This window comes from Xiphophorus hellerii, chromosome 17, assembly GCF_003331165.1.
Source record: "Xiphophorus hellerii strain 12219 chromosome 17, Xiphophorus_hellerii-4.1, whole genome shotgun sequence".
Lineage (NCBI taxonomy): Eukaryota > Metazoa > Chordata > Actinopteri > Cyprinodontiformes > Poeciliidae > Xiphophorus > Xiphophorus hellerii.
The window spans coordinates 8,992,201-9,009,401 of NC_045688.1; the positions used below are offsets into that span (position 1 = coordinate 8,992,201).

Sequence of the window (17,201 nt, forward strand, 5' to 3'; positions counted from 1 at the left end):
AAAGAAAAAAGAAAAGAGCAACTGCCCTCAGGACAGGATCGCTGTGAATTCACTCTCCAGTGGAGCTTTGTCATGAAAGCAGTTTCTGCAATCCTGTTTTAAGAAACAAAACCTAGATTTTGCTCACTGAGATCTGGATACTGCAAACAATTTAGCATAATTTAATAATAGAGGATTCGGCTGAGAGTGATCAGAATAAGACAGGAAGAGCTTCCTGTCTTATTCTTAAGTACTTATACAGTACCTTAAGTATGTGATACTTAAGGCAAATAAAGATGCCTTAAGTATCACATATAGATCTGTTGAGGTGGCAATGTGTGTACATGCATTGCAACTTGTTGACCGTAAACAAACAAATTGATTTAGCAAATTGATTTAGCCAACGCAGTTGATGCCTCAGACAATGAACCAGGTCACCAGGTCTTTTTGTATGAATACAAACTGATGTGCTCTGGACAGGAGCCGGGTGACACGTTGGTGGACAGCTGCTCTCCATGAAGGAGTGCCCCAAACAGAAATTGTAAAAACTCAGCTTTTCACTTTTGCATGCATGAAATACCAAGAGGCTCCTTCAGGCTGCCATTAAAATTTAAGTGCATTGTCTGATTCTAGACATTATGTAATAAAGTTAGTTCCAAATATCTATACATTCATATTTTCTTTTAGATTCAGTTCTGTGTTTTGAAATAGCGCCATTAACAACAAATGTCATGAAGGCATTTATTAACTTCAATTCAAATTGTTCCAATGCAATGCAATCCAATGATACAGTAAGATTCAAATCCATTCACACATAGTCCAATAAACCAATTACAAAGTCAAATGTAGTAAGTCATACTTTACCAAATGATAAAGATATTTGCCAACAGCACATTTTTCTAAACTGAGTAATGAGAAGTTTCGTCTCATCCCACAGGGAGTTGGTGGATGGACGACATACTGTACCTTGTCGGTTAATCTCATTTTGGAGAAGTTCCTCCATTGGTTCCTCCTCAGCGATGTCCAGAGGCGTCTCCCCCTCACTGTTCACAACTCCAACATTAGCGCCTTGGCTGATCAGATACCTGCAGGGGAGAATTTCAGAAATTTAATTCCTCAATACAATGTGAAGGGAAACGTTAGCTCCTAAAACCTCTGAGGAAACTGTTAGATGGGAAGGAAGTTTTGAATAATAAAGTTAGCTTTTAGTTCAATGCCAGTGGTGTAGCTCACTGGTGCATATCGTTTTACAGGTCAGCTAGTTCCAACACTTATAGAAGAAATTGCAATCAATCAATGGAAGTTAAATAATAATAAATGTGCAAAAGGAACTTTCATAGAAGTACTTGCCACAGGAGTAATACATTACACTTTATTCTGCAACAGGGTTACATAATGAGTCAATAAGATGACAATGTTAGATTATGAATGTTGTATCTGCCAAAGAAAGAAAACAATACATGTAGTTTGGTACCAAGCTTTTACTGGTCAGTAAACAGAGCATCAACTGCACCAAATAAGGATCAGAACCACAATCAATGGAAATTACATAAATATTTAAACATTACATGCATTTCCATAATTACAAAGAATCCATTAAAACGCCCAAATATGAATTTGGGATAGTTTCCACACAAAGCACCTTAAAACATTGCAGTAATTTGCCGTCTCCATTTTGCATGCATTGACACTGGGATGACTAGTCCAGTCAAATACATTGTGCGGCTCTAATATTTATTAGCCAAGATCTTGATTTAATTGCATTTGTTTCTCCGTGTCTCCTAAGGCTATGAAGAAAGTGCAACGGATTTAAAACTAAAGCATAAAAAGATGAAGTCAGATGAAGCAAATGTCATTTTAATTTCAAGGCCTTGTTTCCTGCAGCAACTGAAGACATTTAAACCATTAAGCCTCTCTAGTTCAGCTGCCTCCAATTAAAGCGGTGGTCACACTCAGGCCCTTCTCCTTAGATCAACAACCCACTTCAAACACTCTTGAATTTCACACAAATAGAAACTGACCAAGAACAATTACGTCAAATTTTCAACCTTTTTGATTGGACGTTCAGTTCCTTCTCTTCCAAGGTTGGCTCAATAGGTTCTGTGGTTTTGTGGTCTGCAGTCCCACTGAGTTTCTTACCCAGAGTCTGAATTAGGTTGACCATGGTGAGAAGGGAGCTAAACAGATCTGGCTCTGTTCATTGACTACATCGATTGTGAAAGAGGATGCTGGGATTTAAATGGACCTACTGAGAGCTCCCAGCCTACGTCAGGTTGTAGAGTTTCTCCCTCTGTGACATGATGTCTCCATTAGTCACCCATATCGGCACAGCCACTTGACATTTTCCCTTAAGATGTTAAACAAATGACTTCTTGTTTTCTGTTACACTGCCTCTTGCTGGTGTGTTCCTGAGGATCCACTCAGAACTGACTGATTATGGGGCGTGCTGTGGTGGCGCAGGGGGTTAGCACGTCCCACGTTTGGAGGCCTTAGTCCTCGACGCGGACGTTGCGGGTTCGCCTCATTCTTTGAACTCCCGGAGACCTTTGCCGCATGTCTTCCCCCCTGTCTGCCTACTGTTGCAAAAAATACGAGCCACTAGCGCCGCAAAAACTCTTCGGAGAAAAAAAAAAGAACTGACTGTTTATAAACCAAAATGAAGCAGAATTTTTCAATACGTTATGTTTGTTTCTCCCCTGCCAGCCGCAGTTTTTGGGAAAAACATATCAGCCCAGCGCTAGACTTCTGAAATGTAACCCTAGCAAAGCAGGTCAAAGAACACTCCCACTATGCTGAACAATGAGTACTACTGAGCTCCTTTAGCCCCTTCAGCCTGTTTAAATATCTCCTGATAACATCTATGTATTGGTTTATGCCAACATGAGCCATCTTCTTACCTGACAAATACAAAAAGGGCAAGAAATACTAGAGTGCAGCTCTAGGTGTAGAGAACGACCCTAATCTCAACAACAACAAAAAAGAGTTTTTATATCAAGAAGACACCAGAACTAGTAAATATTGAAGGAGAGTTTAACAAATAGCTATAGGGAGGTTACTGGAAGCGAGAATGCAGCGGTTTTAAAACAACCTGTTGATGTTCACTGCTGAATGACAGAAGTTCTCTGTTCTCTCTCATAAGATAAACTCTGCGTTAAAAAGTGGGATTAGCAATTTCTTTTGTCGCTAACAATTGTTTGAAATATTCAACGTCAATACATTTTCACTTTATCTGTTAATTCAAATAAGTATTCTACAGTCAGACCTAGTAAATAGTTTATACTTGCAACTTTCGCTGCATTCTTTATGCCTGGCAGCAATGTTGGATATTTTCTATGGGGTTGTTTGACGAGAATAGACTTTTTTCCAAAGTACATTCTTGTGTTTTTACCACAAAACCCAGAAAATTTTAGTTTGTAGTACTAAAAAGAACACACTATTAACCACAGGGAGTATTTCTAGATTAAACAAAACAGGCACTGCTTTGAAACTGAAGGAGCACCAACCATAACTCTGGATGAGGTAATGCTTTTTTTTTTTAAACCAGAGTTGACTGATTTAAAGGATTGTCTTTGCAGGAGTGATAGTGGTGCTGCTTTAGTTTCCATATCCTGAGTGTTCCCGATTTTGTGGCCTGAAATATTTCCAAATTAATACAAAATTAGCATGTGACTGAAATACTCCCCAATGCTAAAACACATCTGAACCGCAAAGCCCAGCTAAAAAAGGAGTCACCCCCTAAATTTAACTTAGTAAAGATGAAAGAACCTCCTGTTGTAAAATTACTGAGATGGCTATTTTGTTTCAGCTGGCAACAAGTCATTCAACCCTCACTGATGCGAGGAACATCGCCTCATTCTTTGAACAGCAATCTTACATGGTGTGAGAACATCAGGATTCCAACTTCAATTATGAGTGAGAACTTCAAGGTCAAAAAGCCCATTAGTTTCACAGTTTGGACCTAGAAGTGATAGTTTATAATTTTTTTATGTTTTCTTGAAAAGGTTATTTTAATCTCAACAAATAACTGTTGGTGTCTAGATTTAAAATATACTCAGAATTGTTGGACCTAGAAGCTGAAGCTAAGGCTAGCCAAAGAGGCGGCGCTACGACCAAAGCACACTTCCACAGCCTTAAAAACAACTCCAGTTTAAAGTCATAGTCACACTGTTTGATGAATCTTTAAAGAGCCCTGTTTGCATTATTCAGCAATTTACACATAAGACAATTATTTACACCAGAAACAGATAGGAAACAATGTGAAAAACAAAAATATTCTAACACAAAGTGAAGAAATGAGTTCAACACCACCTTACTTCTATATGAGGGTCTCACTTGAAATGCTTCACATGTTCTATTCTTGGGCTGTTTGACACAATCAATGGTATCACACCATTTACCTCCATTTCCTGTGTAAATAACTCCACAGTGACATTCTGGAGCAAATGAGTTTGCAAAAATTGCGAGAAGATGGCAGAAGTCTGCTTTCGTATTGGTTAGCTGTTAGCTTCAGCTTTAAGAACCTCAATTAAAAAACTCTGAACTCTGACAACCCTAACATTAACACAAACACAATCTCTATGGAAATTCTAAGCAACTCTGGATGAAAACAGTTTTTTCGGCCTGTTGTATTGGAAATCAGTTTGAGGGGCCCATTAATGCTGAGTAGCATAATATCTGTTAAGTGTTAGATTTGTTTCAATCACCAATATCACAGAAGGAACTTTATATTTAAATATTACACTTCGCGGTACAAATCACTAGCATTTCTACATTCCTGAGAACTTGAGGAAATTGTGTCACAATAAATGATTTATTATCTAAATGAACGCCTTTGTTAAAAGTGAGCTTTGTTTGCAGCTGGAAGGAGTTTGTATGCACCATTAAATGCATTAGTTATTTTTTCCATGGGCTGCGTCTTTTGGCTTCAATCAAGCACTGTTATTAATTAAGAAAGTAACTCGTAGGGAGAAAAAACCCTACAAAAAAGAAAAATTGCTTATAAAAGTACGACCAGGTGAAAGGTGAAATTTATCGACTGGTGGTCGATAAATTTGTCCAATCTTAATCTCCATCTAACGCCATATCAACATCTTCCTCGGGTCCCTTTCTCTTCGTCTGAAAATATTTTAACATGCTCATCTGAAAACGCAACCAGAAATGAGTCAATAGAAAAAATACCCGACATTAACCCATATCGTGCTGTCCCAAATGTAAGATACATGAAGACCAAACCGCATTAACCATGTTACCGTCATTCAAATGCAAGATGCATTGATGTTAAAGTCATTTTCACAGGCAAGAACCGAAAATGCATTTAACTTAAGCTTTCTTAGGTACCTTTCTTTCACCTTTTCTCTCCCTCTACTGTGGACTGTCGTCTCTAGTTTTCCTTCACTACTGAGAGCAGCACAGCATTCTGATCAGAAAAACTGACAGAAGGGACACAAAATCAAAGAAAGCCAAAGACACTGCCAGCTTATGGGAAGATGGTCAGAAAAGGTCAGCTGTTTGCCTATTCTTGACCGCAGCTCAATTGTTAATAAAAAATACATGTTCTATTGATAATAGTCAAAAAGTATAATACAAAGAATTTACCAATAAAAGATAGTTGTAAGCACTGTTTTGTTAGATTTTGCCAGCATCAGCACTGATGTGGTAAAATAACATTGAAAAATATCTTAGCTGTTTTGTTCTGTGTGTTTTAGTAGTGTTAAGGAAGTTTCATAAAAATCAGACAACATGGCAAAGAAAATAGTAAAATAAACAGGCTCAAACTGAATTCATGGGTCCAACCAGTCATCCATTTTTGTTTGATCTTTAGATTAAAGAGTGCAGCATTCAGTGTAAAAACAAGACAGGATGTAAAGGATGAGTAAGCAGAACTCAAATCTGATGAAGCTGATAATGTTTCCAAGAAAGAAAGAAAGAAAAAAAAAAAAAAAAGAGAGACTTACTCTGCTATGTCTAGGTATCCACAAGAAGCTGCAGCATGGAGGGGGATCCATCCCTCATTGTCAGGCTGGTTGACGCTGGCTCCGTGTTCCACCAGGAATGTCACCATGTCAATGTTGTCATCTATGCAAGCCTAAAAGAAAACGGGAGCAGAATGAGACCACAAACTTCTCCACACACACACACACTACGACGCAAGTTTATGACAGTGGGGAAAGAGCATTTGAGTCCTGCTTATGGATCGTTGTGTGTCCAGAACTGTTGAGGAATTTAGGCAGCTGGAGCTTTAACCAAAATGCCTGCACATAGCAGGGGAGCTTGAAATACCGCAGAGTGTAACGCTACGCTGGCTGATACAGCCGTTGACGTGTTGTGTTTATATACTGATAATTTATGAAGAGAAGGGGGAAAGTGAAATAAGTCAGCTATAAATGATAGCCAAACATTTTGTCCCAGAGATTCAGGTAGTTTCATCCAGATCAGTTCTAAAAATTAAGTTTTATAATTATCAATTCAAATATAAATATAAATGACACCAACTCATTCATTTACTCAATAATTGCACTTTTCATTAATGTATTGGCTCCAACAAATTTTAATTAGTATAATAGATTTTGAATATTTGCCTGATTATTTATTGGATCTTATGAACATGTTAAAGTACATTGCCCAGCAGATGTTTTCATGTGGAGAAACAGAATGTTTAAGTAACCTGAAAAAAAAAAAAAAAGAAAAGTAAAACCACTAAAATCTCTACCAAAACAGCTCCGTTCATTCGATTAAAAGCTACACGTAAACCACTTTGTCACCCCTGGAAGCAAAATGCACAAATGTTTCCTTTGAATGAAAATGAAATCTGTGAAAACCATCTCAAATTAGACAGCAGTGCTGTTCGAACCGTGTCCTAACTAACACCACCCACAAACCAAGCTGACAGTGACAACACAAGTGATGCCCACGAGAAATAAATTTTAAAAAACCAGCAAGTGTGGGAGTTCTAATTTAAGACTGATTTAAATCATGACGGAGGCGTTATGATGACTAAGAATTTGCACAAAGAGTGAGCAGGCTTGAGATTCTGACGTACATTTCATTAACTGGTAAGGACTGTGAAATGCTGGATGGAAAAAGATTGGTGATTTTACACTGGTTTGAAAAAAAATATACAAACAGTGTTATGTTTTGAAAAATGTAGTTTTTGTTTTTCTTAAATGCACGTTTTCTGTACTGGTGGAGTTCCAAAAACAGAAAAAAAAAAAAAAAAAAACTGTAAAATTTTTATTTTGTACAAAGAAATCCCTTTCAATTAAAATACCTTAGGTCAAAGATACAGTTAGCTGCGATTTACTTTTAAGAACAACAATAATAAACAGTGATAAAAAAAAATACAAAAGAAAAATTAAACAAACGCCTCCAACCCATGACCCCTTAACTGCACTCTGGACCATGTGCCTCTCTTCTCGAGTTGCTATGACAACATAAGCATCCACAAGAGAAACAGACACACATGAACGCATGCCGGCCTCCTGTTCAGGGCACACTACTATCTGAGTGGAATCCTTGTCCAAATTTGGACCGTTTTGGAAGCACTCTCCTGGCTCTGAAGCATTAAAAGCCTCGCTGCGCTTATCTGACAGTAACCGTCTATTTGTGTTTGATGTGCATGATATAATTGAGATTCATTTATATGGTCCGGCTGTACGTAGGCGATCGGTTCCTAAAAGAGAGAAAGCTGTAATTCACAGGGGGAATTTTTCACAGACTGTACGTTTTGGATTTTAAGCAGTTTTTTTTCTTTGTTATAAAACAGAAAGTGATGATTAATTAATAAAAGTTGAAGTAGCCTTCCAAATAGAGGCAAGACCTCCAATTCACTGCACATTGTACTGTTACAATTCTACAACTATAAAACAACAAATCCTGGTGGTCTTTATTGATTTCAGATAAGAATATCCAAAAATATCAAAACTCTGTAAAAAAACAAACAAACAAAAAACCAACAACTGTTGAACAGATATTTTTCTTCATGGTTTCTGGTAAAGAGCAGCAAATTGTTCAATAATTGAGCAAAAGTCCCACACCATTAAACTACCACCACCATCATTAAAAGTCAGTATTAAGGTGTTATTCTGAAAATTTGAGTTGGCTTTACACCAGGTGCAGCAATAGACACCTGCCAAAAAGTTCCACTTTTGTCTCATAAGTCGGCAAAATATTTTCCCACATGACAAACGTTTGTTGGGTCTGGAGTGGTTTTGGTCTTTAAAACGGGAAGGATTCTCGTTCTTGAATTATTCTTGCTAAGGCATGTGAGAAGTGCTTTTAGATGTTGCTCTGTGTTCCTTTTGGACCACCGAGTCGTCAATCTGCTCCTTGGGTAATTTTGTTAGTTAGCAAGGCACGCCTGGAAAGAGGCAATACTTTTCCATGCATTCTCCAGAGCTTTGTAACACTTTCCACACAGATGTCCCTGAAATTAGTGAAACTCAATGAAAACCAACAAAAGCAAGAAATAGATTACTGCTCTTTCAAAAAGTATGGTGGGTGGGTGATTATTCTCCCACGGTGGTTTGGTTAGCTTTTAACTCTAAATGTAATCCTCATTTGAAAACTAGTTTGTCTTTACACAAGCTGGTATTAAGTCTGATATTAACATTTGATCATCTGAAACTCTTAAGTGTTACTCCAAAAAAAAACAACAAAAGGGCAGATACCTTTTTACGTGACTATTATTCCTGTGCTATGTGTGTGCGTTCTCTAATGTAATTTGATTTGGAACAGGTAACCTGTACTGAAACATAAGTGTTCAACAGCAGCCAAGACGGTAAAGGAAAAGAAAAAAGAAAAACATTAATTCTCTGCATAGTGAATAGTGTTACATCACCCATTAGTGCCGTCTGAGTTTTCACTTTTACATTTCCATTAATAATTACCCATAACAAAGAAAATCACCAAAGTCTCTCCTTATTCCCCTTCAACTTGTCACAATGTGTTTCAGTTTGTATTTGAGAATTTAAGGGGGATTATCTATGCAGATTATGATCATAGGGGACGTTTACACTGTATGTTTGTCTTTCTACACGCTTGAGAAAGCTTGTATATTAGCAGAAGCCCGTTTTTATGAGGCAAGATGAAAATATGCAATCACGGTCGCAGAATTCTGTCTTCTTCCTCGTCAAAAAATAGAAACAAGCCTGTTTAGGCGGCCATTGATGATGGCGAACGTCCCTTAGATGCGTCAGAGGCCTTCCTGTGAGGACTGCTCCAGGCAGCTACCATTCTAATTCCTTAATGGCTGTCGTGTTTTGTGGTTGACAATAAAGCTTGGTGTCGTAGCCTGAAGGGAACATTTTCAAACATCACATCTAAAAGCCTGCAATGTGAATATTTTCCTACAAATAGTAATGCATGGAGGCAGCACACATTTTTGCATACTGAACAGACCTAATCAAGCATTCAATACCAAGCAGCAGACAGTCATCACACACTAAATAAAAGGGTATCCAGGTAATTAATTGAATTCATACAGGGATTCTCATTAGCCAATCAACTCAGCCACTGAAAGACCTGTGCTAAGCCTGCATACATCAAACGTGACGCAAGTCCTCTTCCTACATACGTAATGCTTTAAACCTGTTTGGGTGGTGTCATTCAGAGAGGAGGAGACGAGAAGGCAAGCCAGCTTTAAACATACCAGTGTACGCAAGAGAAAGCAGGAAGAATATCTTTTAAACAGAGTTTAAAATTATCATTTATAGGTTGTTGTTTTTTTTTTTAAAACCAAAAACAAAATGGTTTTAAATGTCATGTAAAAGTGTAATAGCCTCGACTCAGTCAGCTGATGAGCAGTGAGGGGGGAGTGCTGAACCACACAGCTGGAGAAAAGCGTTTCCTCCTGAATGTAAATGAAATAATTAGTCATACTACTCTGTTATGTTTAAATTGGATCTATTTATTAATCCTTTATTAAAAAAAACAACAAAAAAACAAAACAAAAACAGAGCACATAAAAAGGAAAAATTAGCTGAAACTCCCAAGCATACAGAGCATTAAATGCACCATAATTGATGTTGTCACTTAGTGAGACAAACAAGCTGCGTTCCCGCCGCTGGATCTGATTAAAAAAAAAAAAGCCCGTACATAATGGAAACTGACACTTCTGGGAAGTTGGTGCAACAGCAAAAATACAATGAAGCACTACGCCAAATCAATGGACACAGGAAGCTCCATTTAATTGGTCGATACAGTTTAATGTGGGCTGTGTGATCAGCCTCTGAAAACAGCCCTGCTAGTCCATTAGGGTGCATACAGGGTGCTTATCAATGCAGCAGCAAAATAAAGTCAGAAATGCAATTATAAAGTAATTTCATGTTCAAATTTTGGAAAATGTGCAAACAAACATGCAGATAGGTTTCAACACATTTGTTTTTTTTTAATTGCACTTTAAAAATATCCTGCATTTTGATATATACAAGTGTTTTTAAATGCAAGTTATTACCATTTTGCTATTATTTTATTTAAATAACCCAGTTGTACTACAACCATACTTTCTGTAAACTTATCGTATTGGAGGCCTGAAAGTCCAGACAAAACACTGATTTACATAGAGATGTGCACATATTTTTAATACTTTATCAGTTAAAAGTTCTCGCATCTGACTGATGTCAGACACAGCCATGGGATTATCTTGGAATGGAGTGGATCAGAACCAGGTAAATGCAGAAGGTACGTAAGGAGTTGTATAATCCTAAAATAATAAGATGGAATTAAAGTGGCGTCGTCCACTAGAACCTTATAACAAAATGGACAGCGTCATTCCACTGGGCACCAAACAGACAAATGGGTTGTTGTTTGGCACTACAGCAGAGCCAAAAAAAAAAAAAACACAAAGAGAGGGCATGGGTTCAGGTTTTGTTTGATTACATTAGAAATGTAAATAAATAGAGAAAATCTCATTTTAAAACACAGCAAGGTTCCATGGAAAGCTCACAATGCATTTCTTTAAGCAAACTACAGAAAAACAAACAGCAGACCAATGTTAAACGGAGCATATCTTGCCAACTTTAAGGATTTTCCTTCTAATATACGTGAGAGGACACGTATATTAAATATTGCTATTTTTGGTTTATTATCTAGGAAGCCTTTGTGAACAGAAGTCCAAATTTAACATCAAGGAGACACTTGAAGACCCCTCCCATCCTTGACTTCCTCTAGCTGCTTCCTCAGATGTTCAACTTAAAGCTCAGAGAGATAGCGGTTTGTGGGAGCTTCTTCTTCTCTCTTTACAGCAACAGCCACTTCATGTTGCTGCTGGAAGAAACCCATCTAAAAGAATCACTGTCATTACTATAGAGAAGACATTAATAACTGGCATTACACAACAAAGATAAGGTTTACTGCATATCAGCATTATACAACACCAATAACAGAGTTATGGATACTAAAAAATGACTTTTAACTAGGGAGGAAAAAAGTATTCATTGGGAATATCTACATCCAAATAAAGTCTAGGTGGGTTTGTTGTTAAAAGTTCACTGAGAAATTGGCTCGTGTTCGGATCGGATGATTTACAGCGCGACCTGCCCTGATAAGAGATAAAGAGTCAAGAACCTTTTGCCTTCACTGAAAGCAGCTGGTAAGCAGTACATGCTAGCAAGCGTTGGTAGGTATTGCTTACTTCCCATTTTCAGTATCAGCGAGGGATCTAAAAATGAAGTTTGAGGACGCATAAAGCTTTAAGAAGCTATAAAAAGAGGAAGCGGTTTTCTAAAATATGCCAGTGGGTCACCCAGGTTGTGAGAGAGCAGGACTTAAAAAGATATGAGGAGCTTTCAACTTTTATATCCTAAAACTTGCCAACTTTAGAAATAAAGACTCATGTTTTAGAAATGCTAGCCATACTACTAATAGAAGATTCAGAAAACTGTCAAAATATTACTTTCATAATAATAGGAATGCCCTAAAAAGACTCATGATAAGATAAAAATGTCTACAGCAAGTCAAAGCTTTAGAAAAAGTGGGGTTCACAACTTCCACACAAAATTCCTATTGGTGCATGTCGAGTTATTCTGTTTCATTTAATAAATAAAACTGAAAAAATAGTTTAAAAAAATATTGTATGTAAGGGGAAGCTGTGGGAAAATCTTTAACAGAGGGTCAGAGTCTTCTTCATGACTGTTGTGATAAATTTTAGTTGGAATTAAAGTTCTAACAACCACAACACATTTGGACTATCTTTAAAAACATGATATAAAACTAATACATTTGGTTAAAGAAATTCTGTTGCTTTGTGATTAATGATTATCAATACCATTTTATACAATGGGAAGTTACAATCCAGCAGATTTATATAAACTGCAATTTTAACACCTAGAAATTCAATGCCACACTATTCCTGTGGTTTTAATGAGATGGCAGAAAACATTCTGCAGATTTACCTTCATTCACGCACTCCCACTTTTACAAATCACTTCAGTAAGAGCAGGGGTCTCAAACTCTAGTCCTCGAGGGCCGCTGTCCTACAGTTTTCAGATATGCCACAGGTACAAAACACTGGAATGAAATGGCTTAATTACCTCCTCCTTGTGTAGATCAGTTCTCCGAATCTTAATGACCTAATTATTCTATTCAGGTGGTGCAGCAGAGGCACGTCTAAAAGTTGCAGGACTGCGGCCCTTGAGGACTGGAGTTTGAGACCCCTGAGTTAGAGGTTTATTCTATGGATCAAAACCTAAATAAGTTAAAATTTTAAAAAACCTTATTTTAATTAGAATAATGACCATTTTATTTTTTCTGCAGGCCTATGAATAGTTCTTGCCTTTCCATTTTAAGATCTTCAGCACGCTATACGTTTGGCAGGACATTTGGGTGGAATGGTATCATGTAAACAGCATTTCTTACTCAGGGTTATAATAGTCAATACTCAACTATAACTGCTGTGATAACGTATTTATGATTGAAACGTTTAGAGGAAATAATCATTCAGATAGTAATCTATGAGCTTCATGTGTATATAAACATGTCAGAAAGGAGGAAGAGGATATATAAATTTAATCTAATTAATCCTGCATACCTATTTTTGAAATGTCACCTTTCTGTTTACAAAAAAAAGAAATTAAAGACTAGTTCCCCCGACCCCCTGGAGTAGTACTGCTACTTTCCCCAAAACTACCTAGTCAGTCAGAAGGAGCTGGACTAGCATACCAGGGTAAGTACGGTAATACTCCTAGTCTTGAGGCTTCAGGCCTCGGTGCTCTGGCCCCACCTCCCGGCCTACGTCATTGGCTCAGAGGCGCACAGTCACTTCCACAAAAGGAATTCCTTCTTACAGCCTGCATGCAAGTATGGCTGCATTATGTCTCTGCGTTTGCATATTTCTGAGCACCATCAAGGTGAGCCAAGCATTTTTAATTGAAAATGCAATAAAAACACACAAATATGGATTACTGGGCCTCCTGTGATCAGAGTACAAAGGTTTTATTGGTGATGTGGTGAAGCCTACATCTGTAAGCGTGAGTGCACCGACTCCTGAGACAAAGAACTCGCAGCTCCTGTGCAATTGGCAGGATTTGGGAGGCCACAGGGTACGAGGGGAGGGGGCTGGGGGCGCTGCAAGGCGACCAGCTGGGTCCCTCAACTAGACAAGCTCTGTTTGGAGATGGAGCCAAACTACAAACACTCTCTCTCACACACACACACACACCCCTGCAGCCTTTGCCTTCAGCACTCCAACTCCTGCTGCTACCGAGGACAACCATATATGGCCCTGGGATTCCCATGGACAAAAAGAAAAAAAAGAAGACCAGTGGGGGGGAAAAAAATGCCAGCAAGATTTTAACTGTACATTTCATCTTGGCTTTCGCTCAGCGGCTCAAACAAAAGCCCCGCTTCAGAGCCAACTATGTATCCATGTGAGGGGTCAAAAGGGGAGAGAGAGAGAGAGAGAGAGAGACAGAGAGAGAGAGAGGTCAAATAGTCACACAGATACAACTTCTGTTGACGTATTCACTAACAGAGCCCTTATTTGCTGGCTTCCGCAGCGGCAGACAGGGGATGGAGACTCACTGACAGAGCCAGACCACAACAACCTTCTCTGGCATTACGTCGCTCCTCATGCCAACAAGATCAAAACCCAGCAGGTTAAATAGATGGAATGGACACCTGAGCTCGCTTCGCAGGACTCCAAGTGATCATCAGCAAGGATTACATGTTTATAACGTTACAGAAGCAAAACTAATTCAAGAATGAAGCAGTGAGGAAAAATGTAAATAAGGATGATCAGTTTCTCTTAGGCATGGGCTGAATGTTTGTAAAAAAAGACATAGCAAGATTTTTATGTGGTACAGTTTGAATTAAAAAAAAATACATCCTACAGTTTCACATGTTTTTCATTAAAATGGCAGAAAAACTCACTGGGGAACAGAATGTTGGAAACAGGTAGGCAAATTTAGTGAACGAAACTTGCTTTTCCTATATTTTTGCTTATGTCTATGCTAAAAGAAATAACGTTTCTAACATATTTGAAAAAAATAATTATTTGAAGCAGCAGAAATAGTTACTGTTCTGTTAAAAAAAAAAAGAAATCTGATCATTCCCCTTCATTAATCATTTGTGTAAAAATTAATACCAAGTGGACAATGTGATGAATTTGTTCCCAATCCCAAAAAATAAAATAAAACTATAAACTGATGAAACTGCACCATTGTTTGGCGGGGAGCGCAGACAGATGTGTGAACCACTACAAGTGTCCATGTTCTGCTGCTGTCAGTGATTAAAGCTGAGGGAATGGAGAAGCAGGCTCACAAGCAGAGTCTCAAAGAGGAAATGAGAAAAATAAACAGCCACTTCCTGTTCCTCTCTGGCCTAAAATCGCCAACACAGACCCCTCCTACCTTGACCACCTTCGAGGGGCAGATGAGCAGCAAGTAATATTTCTCAAGTTTAAAACACCGAAATTAAAAGCACCTAATTTTGCTTTCCTTCTAGCTAAATGTACGTTTAACTTTGTCAAATTTATTTTCTCTGAACATTTTAGCAGTCTCTTTACAGAACTATAAACTACTCAGTTTGATCATGACAATATAAGGAACATAACTAACGAGCTATAAACACCTCCGCCCTACATAGAGATCATAATTTATACAGATTGCATGCTGTTGAATTTTTAGTGTGCTGTACAGCAGCCTGAGTGCTTTGGGTCATTAATTATTAATTTTATAGTCTGTTAACTTCACAGCATGATTGACCCCAGTGACCTCACATTTATGCTCTAGAAAACATGGAAGCAGGTCTTTGTCTGAGCAAACTACAGTCATACAATGCATTCAGTTTCCTCCCTCCCAACTTAACGGTAAACATTTGAGCTTTGTCTCTTATATGCATTATGATCTAAAATATTATCAATATGACTTACGACGACATGCAAATGAAGTTGGAATGAAGATATTAAAAAAACACCCACACTTTGACATGAGTAAAACCCACATTTGTTTCTAGTACTGGGTTTTAAAATCCAGCAGGTGTAGCAATGACCAACAGTTTAAAAGAGATGAAGAAATGTTCTGTCAAATTGTGCGCTACCTGTGTGTCTCCTTTTGCTGGCAAAAGATGCAGCTGCTTTAAAGAGTGGGGGGGAAAAGCACTTCCACCGACAACAAGTGGACACGTGCATTTTCCCTTAATTGTGCTGGCAGCTCTGGAAGACAATGAGCAACTCGTGAGCTCCGGGTCCAGGTGTTTTCACTTTAAAAACCAGCTCATAAAAACACACTCAGCGTGAGACATGCGACTGCCGCCAAGCTAGCAACAGCAGAATGGCTTCAAGAAGACCTGGCTCTAGCGGAAGACAGGCACACAGTGCCACAGGGTAGGAACAAAAACAAGCTGAAGTCATCCTGCAAACATTTCACAGCAGGTCAATATCATGCTGCGTTTGGAAACATGGAGGCAGCACGAAAAGCAAGTGCTGGTAATTAAACGGTTAAAGAACCTAAAAAGATCATTTATCATTCATCTAAACAAACTTCAGTCTATTCAGGACATTCTTTTTATGTTTAACACACCTTTATGGGTAGTGATAAAGATATTGTTAAAACAATGAAGACATATTAAAAAGAAACGTGGCAACAGGGTTTACTGTCACACATGGCTAATTACCATAACAATACTTTCTAAAACAACTACTGCTGCATGAATACTAAACTTATTTTACACAAACAACATGACTGTCAAGTCACTAAATCACTGAATGAGAGTCCAAAGAACACATCAGACTGCCAACAATCTGCAACACTGCAGCACGCTTCTGCAGCTTGCTCCACTGCTGTCTTCAATGTCAAAAGCCACATAATCATCTGCCTGTAGCTGCAATTAATGCAACAAGTCTTCTATCAGCTTTGTAAATCCACACATTTTCATTGAAGAACGTCTCTTATGCATTTCAAAGTCCTGTATTAGATTGTCAGTCAGCACAGATGTGGACTGTCTGCCATTCTAACAGGAATGTCCTTGAAACTGAACCATTCCATGTGTCTGAATGTGTGTTTAGGGTCGTTGATCTGGTGGAAAGTGAAACTCTACGCCGGGACGAAGTGCTTCGCAACCTTAAATGGGTTTTCTTCAGCAGTCTCTTCTATTTAGCTCCAATCCGACTTCCCCATCAACTCTCGCCAGCTTCCCTTTATCTTCTGAAGAGATGGGGATGGTGTGTTCAGGGTGATTTGCAGAGTCAGTTTTCTGCCACACGCAATAGTCAACAAGTGACCGGAGGTCCTTCTTCTACACATTTGCTATGAAAGTCACTGTTCTGCTTTAAAACATATTAAGAGCCACTTAGTGCAATGTAACATACAAGTCACTGATTCTACAAAATCTACAAATGCATTAAAATTTCAATTTAAAGTAGGACACAATCTCAAGACGATGCGCAAGGAAGCACTGATGTGCCACAATCAGCAAGATGACCGGACATGTTTACAAAGTGTTGGTGTGCAAATGCCAAAAAGACTTCCTGATGTTGATTATGGGGTTGGCAAAGAAGTGGAATGAAACTGTGAGTAAGGCCAGCTTGACAAGGAGACACCTGCCAATTACACAGAGGTAAAATATACATACTGCTGGGCTCCGTTTCTAAAATTAACATTCTCAGTCATGGAGCCGGCTCTCGTGATTCTTTCAGACTGGAATCCAGCGCAGCATCTGCCTTGTACAGCAGGTTACAACATTTAAATGGGGGAATTACATTCATCTTATTTGAGAGTGGAAGCTTTCAT

At 38.4% G+C, this 17,201-nt stretch overlaps 1 protein-coding gene across 4 annotated transcripts in view; it reads right to left on the reverse strand.

The window, feature by feature from the left end:
• The window catches only part of ppp1r12a (protein phosphatase 1, regulatory subunit 12A), a 47,307-nt gene that overhangs the window by 22,119 nt on the left and 7,987 nt on the right, over positions 1–17,201 (reverse strand). For all 4 annotated transcript variants that reach the window (XM_032589320.1, XM_032589322.1, XM_032589321.1 and 1 more), the window contains exons 2-3: positions 5,934–6,064; positions 946–1,064 (exon numbers count right to left, since the gene is read on the reverse strand). In XM_032589320.1, coding sequence (XP_032445211.1) covers positions 946–1,064; positions 5,934–6,064 — 250 coding nt within the window. The remainder of the gene's footprint in view (positions 1–945; positions 1,065–5,933; positions 6,065–17,201) is intronic.